Raw genomic sequence first — 19563 nt, 5'->3', positions numbered from 1 at the left:
TCAGTGAATTATTACAATAACGAGTCAGTCTTAGCCAAGCTCCCGTACGAGTTACTTAAATAATAATAATTATTATTAGAATTAATTTTTAGTTACTTGACTTTTCAGTGCAAAATTATGTTACAATGAGGGCTGTACACACAGTGAGTGTGTGTTGTGTATTTTCGAGTGCCTAACAGACATTTAGTGCGTTTTTTGAGTGGTTAGTGAGTGCCAATGGGAGAAGTTTTTGAAGGAATGGGCGAGACAATCGTGCTACAAGAATCTGGATTAAAGGGTAAGTCAACAATCTTTTTTTATTTTTTAGAAAAATTACACTTATTGAATTGTATTTAATATTTTTAACTAATTCAATAACAAAATGAACTGATTTTGTGTTTTTTATTTCAGTAGGTCCGTTCTATGAAGAAGAGGAGAATTGCTATAGATGGTAGCAGAAAAGATACCATATAAGGTCAGTGCGTTTTAATTTTTTATTTTTTTAATTACTGCAAAGTGAAGTGTGTGAGTGCAACAGTAAATATTTCTTAAATTATGATTATGAATAGAAATTAATTGTTTTTTAGATAAAATGTATTATTTTTTAAATTCTAAGTATTCTTGGTTTATTAGTTATTACATAGCATATAAATTTTTAGGTTATATTAAATTCTTTTTGTTTCCAAAATTTACTTAAAAGTAGCATACCCAACTTTTCATTTTGTAATCTACCTATACATTGTATAAATAACTGTACTATTATCCAATTTGGAGGCTTATAACTTCACCTATAACTCTATGTTTTAATAGTGCTTGTTTTTTAATATTTCTGAAAATACTGAGTGTATTCTTATGAATACACAGAGACAAATTTTAAACGCAAATGCCGCTCATTGCGTTTATGTAGCAAAAAATCGAAAGGTTTTGAATATGTTTTTTTTACTACTTTTCATTGTTTTAAGTTAAAAATGTATAACTGGTTGCATTTAATGTTTCTCATTGTCGTAAAATTATGTGAATCATGTTGTCTTTTCTCAAATATGTAAATATAGTACTATAATTGAGTATTCTTATAAAGTAAAGTATGAATTTGTTATTAAAAAGCTAAATAAAGTGAGAAATCAGAAAAAGGTAATTCTTTATAGCTTTAATTCCGTTTTACAATGTTCTATTTTTAAACAAACGTAAAAATTATCTATTTAAATAATCAACTATTTTTCAGTTTTTAAATGTATGTTGACATTGTTTAACAGATAATTTACATTTTGGCGCCTTTTTTCAAACTTGTACTAGAGTAAATCGGCGCACTTTTTCGCTCATGCGCGCAGTAGATTAGATGTCAGACTAACTGACAAACGTTAATTTAGTTCAATGGATTGTCCCCGTGTTGTTTAGTTGGATTTGATGTTGTGCAAAAATGTGGTTGTCAAACAAAACATGGACTTTCAACGTTAGGATATTTCACACGACGAATCATGACCGAGTCATTTGAGGAGTGAGTACAATATTTAACCCTCAATTATGGGGATGGGCTATGGGGATGTTAAGTCGGCCATCATTTTCTTACTGATCATATTTAGAAGGAACACAAGTTAATTACCGATTAAATGACTGCGAGCACACAGTTTCTTTCAATCTGTTTTTTCAATTCACATTGCCTTATCTGTTGATGTCATAACTTATACATGATCATTCATTGTAAAGTAATCAATGGTTCCATTCATACTTGCACTGTTCATGAATGTTTACTTGGGATACGTTGTATCGGGTACGTTCACTTCGCAATTTATTTTTGTAATAGTTTTCCACACCCACACGACTTTTACAAAAACTAATGAATGAAAGGCTGCACCAAGAAGGCCTACAAGTTCGGCATAATCTCCACCGAAACTATTTCTTACTCGAACCGATTTATTTWTAAAACCAGCATCGAAATRATCACTCTCATAATCAGAGAATTGTTTTGCATCCTTACTTTGTTATTTCATTTACCACAGATCATGCAATGTATACCAGCAGGACACGTAACACCACTGTTATCTAAGGGCGGTAAGGTGCTCATTCCCACCTACTCGTATTACTTTTTAATTTAATGAATGAAATACTACCACAGTATCAAATAGTAAGTGGCACTTATCTTATCTGTGTTTATTTACTTTTAATTACCGAATGAGCCGCCAAACCCACAAAGTTAATATTTTAAATTAAATAACACTTGAAGATAAACCACACAGTAGTCTGCTTCACCCGGGATTTTCTAATATTTCTGTTCCACAAATTCCCCAGTGTTGATGAATCCATAAATTATGGGTTCAAAAACCGAATTCATTCATTAGACGATAAGCTTTATGCCTGCAAATACTTCTCGACCCGAGAAAATTACAAAATTGGTTTGTCAACCATTTCATGTGTATCTATGCAAATATCTTAAAAAATGTTGTATGTACCATTGTTTATACAGGGTGTTTCACACAACTTTACGAGGCTTGCACCTAATGTACGCACCCAAATATACAAAGTCACAAAACACTAGATACAAAAAATACACATCTAATTATTTAATTTTTGGAAACCCATGACAGTAGTTGTAGTTGTCAAACTAATTACTGTTTCATTAGTAATCATAAACTGCAGTTTTTCAGAAACAATTATCATTTGTTCTATCAAAAGATGGCATAAATATGATTCAAGTTTATTTATCTAACTAACTAAAAATGTCGTAATTTTGGGTGGCGCAGGCCTCGTAAAATAATGTGAAACACTCTGTATGATAAATTAGGGGATATTTTGGAATGGGATTGTTAAATATACAAAATGTTCCGGGTAAGACTTCTTCGATTAATACCTTTGTTATTAAAAACAATAGACAATTTAGCTACGTATAGCAGAAAAAAAAGTTAACATGGGTTATTTTATTAAACACGTTTAAAGTTTGCAGTTACCAATTATTTTAGAGAAAAAGCAATATGATAATATAACCAATCTGTCTTTAAATTTTTAAACCCAAAAAAAACTTTTGTGACATTTTGATTGTTATTTTAGTGGTTAAATGATATATTTTTGGGAACTAATTCTAGTGCATAAAAATAACATTTCTTTAATCAAAGAACTACCAACACCACAATTGTAGCGGAAATATAATCAGCAACATGATGGGCCAAAACTGTGACATGAGCTAAGATATTAGAATTATACAAAATGTTAAAAAAACGCATAATTTCAACTTTGTGTGCTATTGTTAATCTGTTTTAAACAAATCGTGGTTCAGATAAGCTTTGATTGAAAATTTAATGTTCAAGAATGTCATTTTTTATTTTTTTTTTCGTTTCTATTAACCATGAATTAAAATTTCTGTATGTAGTTGTTTCGAATGGACTACAAGTAAAACGTCTTTATTTTTATTCACTACATTTTCTGGTAATTTTATTTTTGGCGGCTTGACTATGTTGACCAGATCTTTTCTACGAGGAAATTTGTTCGAACTAATTTAATTTTGATTTTCCAACGCGATGAAGAAATAAATAATTTTTCAATAATAACTTCCTCAAAAGTTACTTCGACTTTTATTTGTTAATTATTAAATTAGTCACACTGGATTTTAAACAATTTTTGGACACATTTTTATCAATAATTTTTTTTTTCATTATCTTCATTAACAGAATGCGGTCAATGCCTATTTTGTCAAATTGTAAATATTTTTCTAGCCACAATTGACTTCCAAATTTTTTATTGTTTGTGACCTGTTTTGTGGTAATTCCCCATTGACTCATTTGAGCTCTTGTAATATACAAGGGGAAATTAAAATACTCGTATTATGATTTTTAAATGTTGTCTGACTTTCGACTTAACAAACAAATGACCTTACTTGTTTTGACAGTTCTAATTTATTGGAGGTTCTGTGAACTAGAGTTTGTTTTTCTGAGTCATGTTCACTATATGTATACAACATTTTTAATTGTACGATTTGTTTAATTGTATGAGTAAGCTGCCAATTACTCTAAAAAAGAGTTTTTTAGATTAATTTAAAACTAATCTGAAACTAGTGCAAGTGTATGCCGTGCAACTAGATAAAATATTTTGTAAATAAGCCGAATTTAATTTAAACGCATTAAATTGGCTGAATTAAAAATTCAACGTCGGTTATTACGTTATCTTTATTATTCCAGGAAAAATGGTCAACTGTGTTTACTTTTAGCACACACTGTACAAACGTACATAATTTAACAATTTACCAACACGTGGGAGAATACATGAATCATGTTTCTTTTTTTATAAAAGGAAAACTAGGTCCGGATAATGAGAATTCTGCGATTGTTTGACATGAGAAAAAGTGGGTTTGAATAACAAAAGTATGAAAAATTCACTTTTTGCAAAATTACAGTTGCATAAATTTGCATCTGAAAATTTAGGAAATCGGAACCGTTGTAAGGAGCCCACACAAAAATTCAAGTGACAGGATGTGGTAAATGTGCAGTACAAGCTAAGGAAGTGCCATTTAATGAGCTTCCTCTAAGTACCACCTTTTCCGGATAAGGGCGTGCATTATGCTTTCCTCTCAAAGTAAACGATAGTTTTTTTGAGTTTATTACAAATGGCGGTACCACCGTAGTGAGTTTACTTTTTAGATAAACCACTACAGCAGCTGATCGAAACTTTATTTAGTTCTAATTTTTATCGCCAACTAATCTGCAAAGCGATGACTCAGTATCATGTGCCAAAATCATATTTGACAATGGGAAACCACAACATTCTTACTTATAGTTTTGTATTTAGAGTTTTCCGAACAAATCCATAATAGATCTGTAATGAAGAATTTTAAATTGAAAAACTTTACAAGATAAAGATTAAAATTTGTTGTAAAACTAAAAATCTCATTTTTGTTTTCAAATTTTTTCCCATCAAGTTTGTTTTTTCTTCAAGTTGTGTGAACTGTCGAATTGAAGTTTGAAACTAGCACTGCAAATCTATAATTATAAGTCAGAAATTATTTAGTTCGAGGTTTTATTTACATGATCACAAAATTGACAATTACTTGTTCTTAATAAAATTTTAAAAATAGATGTATCACATATTATCACTATAATATCACATATTATGTACAATATGCCTACCCAAATTAGCTGGTTTGTCGGTTTTACTTATTAAATTTTTGTTTTAGTATTTACTAATTGTCTAGTAATTGAATTTTTAAACATTTTAGTAAGAAAGATAATCGGGTGAATTATCTCTCTATGTCAACCCGTCGAAATTTATTAGATCTATTAAAAATTAATTTGTGGGTTTTATTGGTTATTCTCATGGGTATACAAATTTTTAGGGTTTTCTGAATTCTACTCTGTTAAACGATTTTTTTAGTTTTGTTTAGTTGTGAATATTTCGATTTTTTACTGTATTATTTTAGCTTTAATTCCAACTTTTCTACAGGTGCTTGGTCAAGTATTAGGTTAAAAAAAAATTATATTTATCGTTGTCATTGTTATTTTAGAGATTTATTTTAAAAACTGTCTTCGATTGATGGTCCCTAATTTATGTATTTTTTTCCAGTTGCTATGGATCTCTAATAGTCAGTCAGAAATATTTTGTTTTTGGGGCTAAATGCCCGTGAATAAAATAATTGTAAACTGCAACGGTGTTTAAGAATAACCTAAACCTAAAAGTTTGGAGAATAACCTAAATTATTAGATGATAAACTTGATGGAGACGCAAAGTAGACAGAATACTCCTATAGATATTTGAACGAATAAGCGAACAAATAAAAAGTATGGAGCTTTATAAAATACTACAGTGTTATTGATTTTCAAGAATAACATATGTTTTTTTGTTCTGCAAAACTTATTTATTATTGAAACCTACTGAGTTTTTTTTTATCTAAATAGAATTTAATTTTTTCGAAAAAAAAAATAAATGAATGAATTTTAACCAACATAATTATGTACTTTTTACTGTGTTGTACAGTTGGTCGTGAAAATCACTTGAATGACATAAAGTTGTAAAACAAGCATTATGATGGTTAACCTTATTTTTTACTACTGTCAATCATTGTCACTGATTGTCGCAGTGAAATTCATTATTGAAAAATGTTAAATACCGAAATATGAGAAATTTGAAGGAGGAAAAATTGGAAAGGCCTCCACAAGACAATGCAATGAACGGTGGAAGGTCAATTTTTGACAAGAGAAAAGCCAAAAATTTGAAATTGTCATTAATGTTAACTTAATGGTTGTTTTACATTTTTTTTTGAAATGACAGAAAAATGACTACCAAAGATTGTATTTTGTTTTCAATAGTACATTTTTTTAATGAGCTTATTGCATTATACAGGGTGTTTCACGTAATTTTACGAGGCCTACGCCTGTAAGATGCAATCAATAATACATATTCATATACGAACTCGATTACAAATTTTGAGAAATTGAATAATCTTCTCTAGTTTGTTCACCCTTTAAAAAATTACAACGTTTTTACTAGTTAGTAATTAAGATAGATAAACTAGAATCATGTTCATGCCGTCTCTTGATAGAAGTAATGATAATTGTTTCTGAAAAACTGCACTTTATGACTATTAATGAAACAGTGGATAGTAGTTTGACAACTACTGTCATGGGTTTCCAAAAATTAAATAATTAGATGTGTATTTTTTGTATCCAGTGTTTTGTGAATTTTGTATATTTGGGTGCGTACATTAGGCGAAAGCCTCGTAAAGTTGTGTGAAACACCCTGTATTATTTTTGCTGCAATAAATTATCAGCAAAAAAAAACTTAATTTGTTTCACTCCTGAAACAAAGGTTAGGGTTTTCCATTAAAAAATGTCGATGACGTCATTACTCAAAAACCGATAAGTGTAAAATTTTAAATCAAGTTGAGTATTGTGTATTGTGTAAGAAAATTGACCTGTTTGTGCAAAATACTTTCAGTTGTAATAAGATTATTCCATAATTTTGCGGCTCACTGTATTAACTATGTTGAAAATGATATTTATATTAACTTATTTCCATCGTGATTTTTTACTTTTATAACTATTTCTCGCTTTTTATACGACTTAGCAACTTATTTCTCATTATTTCCACCCAGGAACGTTCAGATTTAATTTTTATTTTAAGATATCTCATGCAACCTCATTGAAACTCTTCAAAAACATCCAAATTTTTATTCATTTCCCCAGATTCATTCAAAAAAACAGGTTTACAAAAGAAAACCCTGCCAACACGAGTATCTGCTTCCAAATTCATCATGCTTTGGCTAGGGGTGGAAATAAGGCATCAGACAGGATTTTCATGTCTAAAAATAGCCAGCGAACTGTATTTCGACCAGGACCGTTCAGGAAGGAAAGTTCGACCTAATTTGAGCGTTTTCCCGGGGGTTGATACCCTTTGCAATGGCCATTCATGCTCAAAATAGGTCACATGGATTTCAATGCTTACTTGATTCTCTCTGTTTACTACTCCCACCACCAAGCCAAGCACGTTGTCGACGCTTTACAGAAGCTCCCAGCTTTACTTCCCCAACTTTAACCTCCTCCCAGTCGACCAATCAGGGAACAGAGGAAGACTTCTCCTTGTCATCTCTGACGTCATTCGCCCCACTTTGCTTTCACACGTGGCCTACTTCCAACCTGCAAGGACGTTTATTGATATTTCACTTTGATGGGATAACTTTTATTAATTATTTTATTGTATTTCAATTACCGAAAATTATTTTTAAAATGCTAAAATTGAGCAAATAAATCTTGTCCCATTTTTTCATCTTATTTTTTTAATTTAAGTTTGAGAGAAACACGTAAAAGTTGCCATTGATAATAAATTTATGAAAAGGAGAAATTAATTGGGTGTTGTTTGTTATTTTGATAGTGTAATTAATTTTGGTAGCTTATATAAATGGGGTGATTAATGAATGTTATAATTTCTGGGGTGTATTGAATTTTGGATTACAAGAATGAAATTTGCCCTACATTCCGAGCTAAATATAGCATCTCCGGGAGGGTGGATGACCCATTTACAAAGGGTTGTCGCCCTCCCGTTGGACCATTCATACCTTCTTCTGGGTCAAACACAGCAGCCCCAGTTTAGCCTGCTTCCAACAGTGACGTCAGAGAAATTCATGTCAGCAAATTTAAATTTCCACCACTTTTCGGATGCACACGAATCAGAATCGTCTATTCGAAATTTCCGAGCTGACGTCATCACCTCCCCTATTTTCCACAGTTTCACCTACATTTTAGGAACACAATAATAATACAGGTATCAGATACATAAATCGGTTCAATATCAATATTGATTTAATGGGAAACGTTTAAATTGACGTATGAATTTATTCCCAGCTTATAATTTAATCTGAGTTTGCATTTTAGCATAATTTAGGGTGAGAAGACTTTGTTACGTTAGCCTTTTATGACGTAGATAGCGCGTTAAATCAATTCGCCCGTCACAAATGTCATCTTTGAAGTTCATCGGCGAAATTATTGCCGAAAAGGTGAGTTTTAAATAAACTCTCTTCTGTCACTGAGCTGAGTAATACGTCAGTGACGCGTCTAGGCTGATGAAAGGTATGACTTGGACCGATGAATTAAATGCCTTTTGTAAATAAATTAAACTAACACCAGATTTATTCCCACTTTGAGGGTAGAAACTCTTACTTTCTGTTAGGGTCGTAGGAAAATTTCTTTTTACAGATTTGTAAATGTTAAATTATCAAATTACCAAACATTTTTGCTAGATATTTTTTAAACATCATACAGGGGGTGTCTCAAAATTCGCGCACTTCTTTGAAAAGGAGTAATTGGGTAGTCCCCCAGAGTACTGAAAAAATATTAAAAATTTTGACATATATTTTTTGACGTTTGACATATTTTTGGGTCTATTTAATGATACTGATAATCTTGTACATGTTTTTTATAATTATTTAGTAACAGTACAAAAATTTTGCCAATAAAAGCCACAAATAACACTAAACAGAGTTACAATTTAAGATACTTCTTCTAATAGCCTGAGCAAAAAAACTTGGAAAATTATTTTTCCAACAAAAATAAATACAGTCAAAGTGCAAAATTTAAACTCTCAACTTCGAAATTTTTATAGATACTTTTTTCCACATTTGTCTTGTTGTCTAGGGCATCGCCCGATGATACAGTGTCACGGAGGTGCGCCATTTTCCAAACAGCCTGTATAATATGTATCTAAATAAAAAAAAACAGTTTAAACAATATTATTGTATATATAAAATATTATTCTAGATATTATTAAAATAATTTGGCCTTGTTTTGTCATTTCATATTATTTTTGTTAAAGAAGACGATGTCAGAAGAATAGATGCTTTTCTCTACATTTTCATTCTGTTTTTTTTTGTTATCATTATAAATTGATGACAAATCTGTTAGCAATTTTAACTTTGCGATCATAAAACCATCATCTGATCAACAAAAAATTCCAATAAGCTTACAAATACAAATCACACTTTTTTGCGTTTTCTTAAGAACAGTTTTTTGTTTTATTTTTGATGTGCTGTTGGGCATACATTTTTTCAAATTTCATCATTAGATCATTACACACCCATTTTAAAAAAATATAATTTTTGCACAGACCAAATGGCAGTAAAATAATGAATCCATCAGTAAAATTTTAATATTATCTATCAATAAAACTAAATAAAAAAGTTGTGCAATATTATTGGCTTATTGGCATTATATGTATAATATATAAAATATTGAATATGTAATAATAATATATAATATATAAATAAAAAATGCTTATGAACAACGACTGAATTTTTAGAGAAAGGTCACAAGATATTACGTAAACTAACTGTAGTATTTGGGGTCGCTATTTTGGATTTGTTTTCTATGAAATATTTTTTAGATTAGTGATTATTTTGTGAGTATAATTAAAATTAAAATTTAGATCGCATTATGGTTCCTAATTCCAATGAAAATGTTAAAATCAATAGAAATAATTAATTGAAATTAGTATCATGCATGTGAAAACTAATGATTATTTTGACGTCATAAATAATAAAAAAAAATACGGTTTATCTTGTATTTTGATGTGACAATTTTTATTTATGGCGCAAGTATAACAACTAGTATTAATTGATGCAACACAGTCCTAATGAGGACACTTTTTGCGTCAATCTCAGGTAAAAATAAACAAACTTGAACAATAATTTTATTCTAGAATGGCTAATAAATTTGCATTGAATCTCTGACAAAAATACAATTTTGGAATAGTCGTGAGAAAATATACATACTTCCATAATTAAGTTACTCCTACCATTATATTCAAATTTCTTAATTAATTGAGAAACAAATTATCATATTCATATGGACTTTGTTTTGCTAATTTGTATAGTGCATTATTTTGGTTGATAGGTATACATTTACAGCTGTTATTAGTCTAATTTGAATCCATTGTTTTATTATTTATTACTTGCTTTTAAAGATTAGTAGGTACCATTTTATTAAATGTATTTCTTTATTAGTGTGTTATTTATTTTAATCCTACCATCAATGACGTCACATATTATCTTTTTCCGTCCATTTCTGGGCAAATTTTATTAAAACAAAGGGCAAAGCGTCCCGTTGATGCGAATTTTCCTTCGTACACGGCCATTGAACTTTCCACCCATTTACCTATATTGGAAAACACGTGCTGAATCTAAGGAAATGTGGTGGGGAGAAGGAAAATTGTGGTGGGGAGAAAATAGGTATGACGTCAATACTGCGCTGGTTAAATCGTCATTGACTGTATTTTTGAATGTGTCGGAAAATCGTGGTGGAAAAGTGCTCCTGAACTGCATGCATGGTCTCCTGTAGTGTACAGTTAAATGATCCCGAAATGAAAATCCATGGCGTCATGTAAGTTTTTCGTGTTGTTGGGATGTCGAAAGTTTGCAAAAGTTTTTCCGATCAGAAAAGTTCATACAAACAATTTTAGTGGTGTTCAACAAGTTTCGATCTTTTCATAGAAAATACTTTAACGGCGTTAATAACATACATTAATAAAACTAATTGTAACCTTATACTTATACCTACACATCATGTGCAAAAATACAAATAATTTAAGTTTGTGATAAGAAAAGGTGCAGTGAAATTTTCTTGTAGTATAGAAAAGACAACTACTTACTCTGTATACCAGGTGAATAAAAAGTATGAACCAAACGTTTTTTGCTTAAACTATTTATTTTTTGAAAAAACTAATTGATGAGTGATAAAGTACTATAAAAATGTGATGATTTAACAAGAATAAAATTTTTCGAAATTTCCTTCTGTTTTTGAGTTCTACAAAAAAAAATATTTTTTTAAATGGCAACCCACTATAAAATCATTTTTCTCATAAAAGCTATACTCTAAGGATTACAACTATCTGCTTTATGTTTAATTTTTTCAAAAAAATTGCAATTTTGACAAAAAAAAATCGCATAACTCAAAAACAAAACAAAATTTCATTCTGAAAATAACATCACATTTTTTATATTACTTTAATTTATATTAATTATTATTTTCTGGAGGCAAATGATTAAAACTAAAACCGCTTCGTTCCATCATACTTTATATTCACCCTGTATGTATACAGTGTGATGTAATTAAGAAATAATCCTAGGATAGTGACGGAAACGTTACCTCCCAATATTTAAGAATAATTTTTTCCACAGATTTTATAGCTGTAGCGAGTGCAATTTCACAGTTTTTTTGCAGTGTTAAATAAGTATATCTCCAATCAATAAATTGTATTTTAATTGAAATTATATTTTTTTATTAATGAAAAACATCTTAAATTTTGATTTTTTTTCCTAGTATCTTTAAGCAGTGGCGACTTTTTTAAGAATACTCGAATTCAAGTAACTAATTTCATGCAAGATATGTTTACTAAGGTCTACTAATAAGTCAGTATACTATGACATATAGATTGATAATAATGCTAAAGTGTCATTTGATGTGGCATCTACACTTTTTTAAGCTAAATTATTTGAAATTTCTAATTAGAACAATAATAATCGTTTATTAAATCAACTTTTTACAGAAATTTAAATCAGATACGTAAGTTGACGAATTTTGAAAAAAATACATAAAAGATTTTTATAATAATAAAGTAATCCATATTTCGGCATCGTTTGTTTAATTTGATTTTTTCTGAAAAAAAAGTTCGGTGCGAAAACATTTTTTAATTGAAATTATTAAGACTTGCATTGCAAATTCTTGCACTAAAAAAATATTTTTTTATTTAAAAAAATATTACATATTTTTTTTTTGTTTATCTTAAAATGACAAATAATTAACACTTATAATGTCCCTAGTGCATTGATTGTTTCCGGAAATTTGACGAATTTTGAAAAAAAATACATGATTTTTATTTTATAATAATAAAATAATCAATATTTCGGCATCGTTTGTTAACTTGATTTTTTTTTTTTTAAAGTTCGGAGCGAAAACATTTTTTAATTGAAATTATTAAGACTTGTATTGCAAATTCTTACACTGAAAAAATATTTTTTCATTTCACAAAATATTACAATTTTTTTTTGTTTATCTTAAAATGACAAATAATTATCACTTATAATGTCCCGAGTGCATAGATTGTTTCCGGAAATTTTCCGAGTCATTGTCAAAAACCTCATTAATTAGTGTTAACACTCGGGCTAATTACAAATTTTTGCCAATCACGAGGAAAAATTTCCGGATTCAATTAATGTACGAGGGGTATTCGGATAAAAATTGCATGACATCACGAGTTCAAGTAAGTAAGTCTTAGTTTTTGTCGTTTAAAATAAAGTTTTATTAAATATTTGAGATTAGTTTTCGTGTCAAAAAAATTTCCACTTATTAATTTTAGCTACATAATGAGTTAAAAAAATTTCGGAAAATTTTTGTGTTGCTATGGTAATCATATTAAATACTAAATTCAGATTGGTTCTTCCATAGGGTCATGCAATTTTCTTTAAAACAAATACAGAAATTGCACTGTAAATATACTTTTGAATCGTTTCAAATAACATGACCTCATTGAGATGGAGTATTTCCTTGATATTCAAAATGTCACAAAAGTCCATTCATAACACAGATTCTTTTTTTATACAGGAAGTAACTCGGGACATTAACTTTTCGTTTTTTAATTTGTCACTAAAGCCCAGTTGTAAGACAGATTCTTTTACACAGAAATTAAATGTTTGTGACCTATTCATCTAAAAAAAAAAAAAACGCACCTGCGATGTTGCCATTTATCTTCGTCAAATTTCGATAATAATAATTACACAGATTGATTCCACATCTCACTTAGGTGTTTTTAAAGTCAGTGATTCAATTATGAATTACTTAAAAGATATTTGTTGCTAATTTCTTTTACAGTTGCTTATAATTTTTCAATGAATTTGGTTTAGTTCTGAGAACTGACCCATGTTAAATCATACCTTTTTTATAAAATAAATTTATTAATAAGTGACCAACCTAATTGATTCTTTCCGTTCCGATTCTCGGTACAAGTAGATTTTTATATTCTGATATTTACTTAAAAAAAACAATTTTTAAAAGCAATCAAAAGTTATTCTTTTTTCTTAGGCTTATTTTTTTAATTTAATTTTTTATTCTAGTGGCAATTACTTGGTGCGCGTGCGTGCACAGGTGATGTCAAGGGATGACAGCTCAGGGGGCTGGGTTCCGCTGGGAGGTGGGGGTCTCAGTAACGTATCGGTTAGAAAAAGGCCTCGGCCTTCCCCATCTACCGCCCCTGGGCCTGATCCTTCGAGTAAACCCAAACATGATTACCTGATTTATGGAAAAAGGATAAGTGATCAATCGGTAATTACCATTATTTTCGAAAAACTAGACGAAAGATAAAAACAAGTTTATTTCTTTTTTAGATTGTATTAAGTTGCACCATCAAAAAAGACTTTGAGTACAACAAAGTTATGCCAACTTTTCATCACTGGAAAACAGGGGACAAAAAATTTGGACTCACATTTCAGACGGCTGCCGATGCTAGAGCTTTTGATAAAGGAGTACGAACCGCCGTAGAGGAACTGCTGGACGGTAAGCGGACTTCCTACGTTTTTTTTTTTTCGATGTAAAAGGCGAGACAATGAAGAAATTGTTCCAAATTGATACAAAAGGATATTTTTGTAGCAGTTTGAAACAACTAGCTGAACTGACTTAGGTTCGCTATCCTAGTTTAATAAATAGAATGTAAGAAATATTTCTTATCTGCTCTATTTGCATCTTTTTCATTGCTTCCTTACTACGGGATTCCTACATGGTGAGTGTCATAACTTCACGCTTCATCCTCACAGAACACTACTTCATAAAATGTCTCATTAAATAGTAGTGGAACAAAACGTCGACCATTTTCCATTGTAATTTTTCATTTATTGAACTAATTATGTGTTTTAATTATTATTAATTTTTTATGTAATTAATGGCACTTTTTAAATGGAAAATAGTGCAAGTAATAGCCACTTAGGGAACCCCATAATATTTATTTGTTTTAGACGAAACAAAAAGAATGCATTTATCTTTAGTTACAAATTTTAATAAAGAAAATAGTTTTTGCGTCCAGAATAAAGTAGCTCCTGATGCGTTTTCAGATATTAGTGCTCGATTAAAAATTATCATCATACTATTATGTACTTGAGAAATCACATGATCATTGATGCAGCTATGATTTTTTTGATTATGATTTTTACCGAAAAGTTTGACACGTGCAGAAATCATTTTATTTAGGGTCCACGGTGAAACAACTATTTTTTTGTTTAATAGCCCCAAAATGATTAAGTCATATCAATAATTTGCCATCAACTTTAGAGGAGTATTTATTAAAACCAAATATATTTCTGGACAGATGTTATTTTAACTTACGAAAGTTTCACTTATTTTCAAAGAGATTTGTAAATTCAAGACCGTTTATTTTTCTATTTAGAACTGAACTTTACACAATTATGTGTTGAATGATGTGTGACAGGTAGCATTGCTGCCGCGTTAACTTCTTTCTTTATTTAATTAATTACAGAGGATCGTAATTTTATTCAGAATTTTCTATTTCTCAGCAAACCAATGTTTGTAAACTTCACTTACATCTTCTTTATAGGTCATTCTTCGCCGAAACATTTTTCTAATGAAATAATTACAGTTAAGTGTTGTTAAATGTTGGGGTCTCGGATAATACCATAAGTTGGCCGAATAAATGAAAAGCTTCAATTCATTGGCCGGAAATGAATTAATACTTTGATACATAGTTAATTAATCAGCAATAACACAATAAAAATTGATTAATATCGCAATTAAAAAAATGTTTAAAAAACGAGACTATTTTAGTTTGTATTGAATTTTATTAATTCAGCAATTCGTTGACCGGACGTTACATAACGTGATTGTTTTGTCGTTTAGGTTTTGCCGAAACTTCTCCTTCATCACTGCTACAAAAATATTCAAAAGATGTGGACGACGACGTGTTTATGGTATAAATATTCCATATTTCCGTATTATCCTTTAATAACTGGAATTTATTTGTGGCCATTAGACTTTGAATCTTCCACATGAACCCAAAGATTCCCGCAGTTCCAGTGATTCAAGCTCGAAAGGTACTGAACACCTGCAAAGGGTGAACTACATCGGGCGGGACAAACCTCTCGAACCTCGGCAACCCACTTTTGATCCCATCAAAGGTGGCGACAAAGGTAAAATATTGCACGATTTTCTTTTTGTAAAAACTATTTTGATAAGAAATAACAAGTTAGGCTATTTTTTCAACTTTAGTTTTTGTGAAATAAAAAATATCAAAATATTTCTGGCAATTTTCAATACAATCTGGTCTAGAAAACATTAACGTATTCCGCTGCACCTTTTAAAAACGACTGAAGTCGTTAAAGTTCCAGTAAAATTGTCATTGAATGTTGTAAACAAAGTATGCAAATAGTTATATTTGGGTTAACTTTGTAATTTTTGTCTCAGGAGAAAACTATTCGTACGTGCAATTGACTGCGGTCCACGAGTACATCTACCCCGTGGTGGAAGAGCAGCACAAGGTGTCGATCGGGCGTCGCGAATCCGGTTCGAGTTTGAAAAAATGCAGTCCAGAACTGTCGGCTCAGCAGCCTCCTTTGCCGTTGAAAGGCAAGCCGAAAAAGCCACCAAAGACTCAAATTCGCTGTAGACATTGCCACGAGTTGTATTTTGAAGACAAAAACCCGAAAGGGTCTTGTGAATACGCCCCGGACTGTATAAAATCATCGATAAACACGATCACTTGCATCGGATGTGCACAGTGTATATGTTATCATTGTGCGGCAGACGCGGAGGGCGACTTCGCGCAGCACCCCTGCGAGTGCACCAACGAAGAGAACTGCTCGAAACGGTGGATTTGTCTGACGGTTTTATCTATACTCGTTCCGTGTCTGTGGCTCTATCCTCCGTTGAAGATCTGTCATTGGTGCGGCATCAGATGCGGCATGTGCGGAGGCCGACACAGCATGTGATCCAAAACACATTATATTTTACGATATTAGTTTTACTTGCTCTTTAAGCATACAAATTTATTTTTTATATGGAATTTTTTTATTTATTTAATATCCAGATTTCATATTATATAGATTAAAAATGTCTGTGATTTAATATAAGCATTTCATAGTATTAGACAAATCAAGTTTTATTTTGCTTGGAGAAGTATATGTTCTTTTACCAGTAGCTTTAAAATTGATATCGTAAAGTAACGAGTGATGTTTAAAAAACAGTTTAGTGCTCAACAAGAAGGGTTGTGAACACTGAAAATGAACAAAGTGTCTCCACACTTAATGTAATGTTACAAGACTGTTCATTTATAAATTTTTTAACTGTCCTCATTACTCTCTGTTGAACGTTTTTTAACCTGATATTCTTTCGATATCGTCATTTTGCATTTATATCCCAAATTATGTTGTGGCCTTGTGTATGTTTACTACATTTCATTTATCAATTTGAAGAAAAATGTTAACGAACTTAACGCCAATCTATGTACCCTATGAATGGTCGATACTTTACATGAATGGTACTAGAATGTACTGTTGTACTGCCGATTTGACGTAAAGATAGTTTGTAAATAAAGGCATCATAGTAATGACAATATACAATTAAAAAAGCAGTCAAAAATGATGATGAAAACTGACGATAGGATGTGAGATATCTATCCATTGGTCAAATATCACTAAACAAATTAATGTTTTATATCATAGATTATAATACCGTCACCATTGACCGGTATTTTAAACACACGAAAAACAAGCATTGAACAATCGATTTTGTTTAAAGCTTGTTTTCAGATTATAAGATATACCTAATAACGTTTTCATTCTCCTAAATTTTTATTAAAATTTCAAATTTTTTCAATAATGTGTAATATATTTAACGTTAAATGTGTCCAGGGTCCCAATATTATGGAAAAAAAATTATAACCAAATCGTTATGAATTGTTACACAAGTTTATAACGATTTGTTTATTGTGTAAAGAGATATATTTTAAAAACTAACAACAGTTTTACAAGCAACTTATCGAAAAATTATTTTTATTGTAAAATTGACTCCACTTACCCAAGGGCTCAGGGTGGGTGTTGTTCATTTTTACAAAAATAAACACACTTCAATTTATTACAATTTTTTCGATAATTCCTATTTATTATAAATAATGTTGTGCTACTTTTAAATCAGAAAAGTTTTATTAATGTTTCTGAAAGTTATAGTTGCTCTGTGAATATGTTGTTCGTGAAGATGTAAAATGTTGAAATCAATAACTTTTGATTGCGATATTTTACCTGTACAAATTCACTTTGTTGTGAAATATGCAATCGAGTAGAACTTGATTACATAGTTTTTAAATGGTCAGTGTAATATTTGTATATATGTTAAAGTATGGCTTGTATTGAAACAGAATTGTGTGAATGATATTTTAAATATATAAGAATAATAATAAAAAAATATGTTACTAATTCTCTTTTATTCACAGACTACTTTATTTTTTGGTTTATCAAACGATCAGATTCATTCCAAAGTTGCACAGCGAGATTTTCATCAAAATTTACTTTAGATTTATATAAACTACAGTTGCGGAACAACGATCCTGATTGTGGTTCAATTCCTGGTTCAGATGCGCAATAAATCACGGTTTGGGCACCCTTAAACAAGATTTGTTAAAACAATGTTTGTTTTTTTTTCAGTAAACGCACCTGTTTTGGACTCCTTATGAAGAAATATGCGATTGGGGCCACCATAATGTAGTGATACCAACGGATAGAATGCCGGAAAAGTGCTGTGTAAACCCAACCAGGACAAACACCATAAACACTAACCCCAGTGTCCTTGATTCTCTTTGAAAGTTCTTTACAGAAATAGGCGTTAGCCAACTTGGAATTGGCATACAAGTTTTTACCACTTTCCAAATTTTTTAAATCAATTGTGCCCTTCTCAAGTAAAGAGGAAGTCACAATTATGATGCGACTAGATGTTGATTTTTTCAACTTATCTAACAGTAAGTTTGTTAAGTAAAAGTGACCCAAATGATTGACACCAAAGTGAATCTCAAAACCATCTTTAGTGAAATGTTTCTCCGTTTTTGGATATGCGATACCAGCGTTATTGACTAGGACGTGTATCTCTGGGTAGAGTTTTTGTACGTTTGAGGCAAACTGCTTGATTGATAGCAAAGACGCCAAATCAACCTCCATTGCTCTCTAGTAAAACAAAGTTATTACGTAATTAATCAGGGCATGAGACAAATACCATTTTCAATTTTCTCTTAAACTGTTGTTCAATCCTTTCAATTGCTTCTTTCGCTGAATTCAGTTTTCGGCAAGCTAAGACAACCATGGCATTTCTTGAAGCCAGTTCTTTGGCAACTTCGAACCCAATACCACTGTTGGCACCTGTTATTACTACAACTTTATTGTCAAATGAGACACGATTTCTGCAATAGCCCCATGAACGCTCACGCAATTTTCTAATACCAATGAGGGCCAAAACGGCCGGAATTATACAAAATACAAACTTGGGCACCATTCTCTCAACCCTTTACAAACAAATGAAAACATTGGCCGCTATAAATTGAAATTCCTACAAATCATGCTTGTGAATATTAATCGCGTGACATTCGATTATAAAACTGCTTCGGAAAAGTTTTCGATTTGTTTATTTATACCTGTTTATAACCTCAATATGACACATGAGCAGACTTGACATGCACCATATAGATGGCAATAGTTTTATTACAGAAAGCTGTAACTTTCAGACATAAAAATTGTTTTTACTTTGAATAAAATGATATTTATTATTTAATAACGTACAAGAACTGCATTCAAACTCCTTATTTTTTTTTGATTTTTAAAACGTAATGTAAAGAGCCATAAATAAAAAACAAAAATTTTGCTTCATTCCATAAATCCTGTCCTTTGCTTGAATGTCTATAACTCGATTTAATTTCAGCAATGAGAGAACAACCTTTAGAAAATAATAATACTATTGTTTTTCTTTAAATGATAGATTAGTAGGCAACCAACAATACGCTAATGCACTAATATGAAAGATGTTTTCAAAATTTTATGCTTAGACATTTAGGTACAAGATACATCTTAGAATTGATAAA

The 19563-nt window shown here is 30.6% G+C and overlaps 2 protein-coding genes across 4 annotated transcripts; one reads left to right on the top strand and one right to left on the bottom strand.

Moving 5' to 3' along the window:
* Positions 1–1322: 1322 nt before the first annotated feature.
* LOC123014676 (sprouty-related, EVH1 domain-containing protein 2) lies at positions 1323–17914 on the top strand. Of its 2 annotated transcripts, XM_044413900.1 has the most exons (7): positions 1323–1474; positions 13556–13763; positions 13826–13994; positions 14206–14217; positions 15345–15415; positions 15478–15634; positions 15909–17914. In XM_044413900.1, exons 1-7 carry the CDS (start codon positions 1455–1457, stop codon positions 16430–16432), a joined length of 1161 nt encoding a protein of 386 aa, XP_044269835.1. In that variant the 5' UTR covers positions 1323–1454; the 3' UTR covers positions 16433–17914. The 2 variants fall into 2 exon arrangements, with proteins under 2 accessions (XP_044269835.1, XP_044269836.1); XM_044413901.1 differs by lacking the exon at positions 14206–14217.
* Positions 17904–19172, bottom strand: LOC123014677 (retinol dehydrogenase 11-like). 2 transcript variants are annotated; one of them, XM_044413903.1, is made up of 5 exons: positions 19120–19172; positions 18914–19034; positions 18705–18862; positions 18152–18655; positions 17904–18100 (listed from the first exon to the last, which is right to left on the bottom strand). In XM_044413903.1, exons 2-5 carry the CDS (start codon positions 18978–18980, stop codon positions 17933–17935), a joined length of 897 nt encoding a protein of 298 aa, XP_044269838.1. In that variant the 5' UTR covers positions 18981–19034; positions 19120–19172; the 3' UTR covers positions 17904–17932. The 2 variants fall into 2 exon arrangements, with proteins under 2 accessions (XP_044269838.1, XP_044269837.1); XM_044413902.1 differs by having other exon boundaries at positions 18705–19034.
* Positions 19173–19563: the final 391 nt, after the last annotated feature.

The sequence above is a fragment of the Tribolium madens genome, unplaced genomic scaffold (genome assembly GCF_015345945.1).
Source record: "Tribolium madens isolate multiple individuals breed KSU strain unplaced genomic scaffold, Tmad_KSU_1.1 Scaffold_97;HRSCAF=244;Tcas5.2_LG3a, whole genome shotgun sequence".
Classification (NCBI taxonomy): domain Eukaryota; kingdom Metazoa; phylum Arthropoda; class Insecta; order Coleoptera; family Tenebrionidae; genus Tribolium; species Tribolium madens.
Note: the sequence above shows the minus strand (reverse complement) of the source record. Positions and strands in the feature narration are given on the sequence as shown.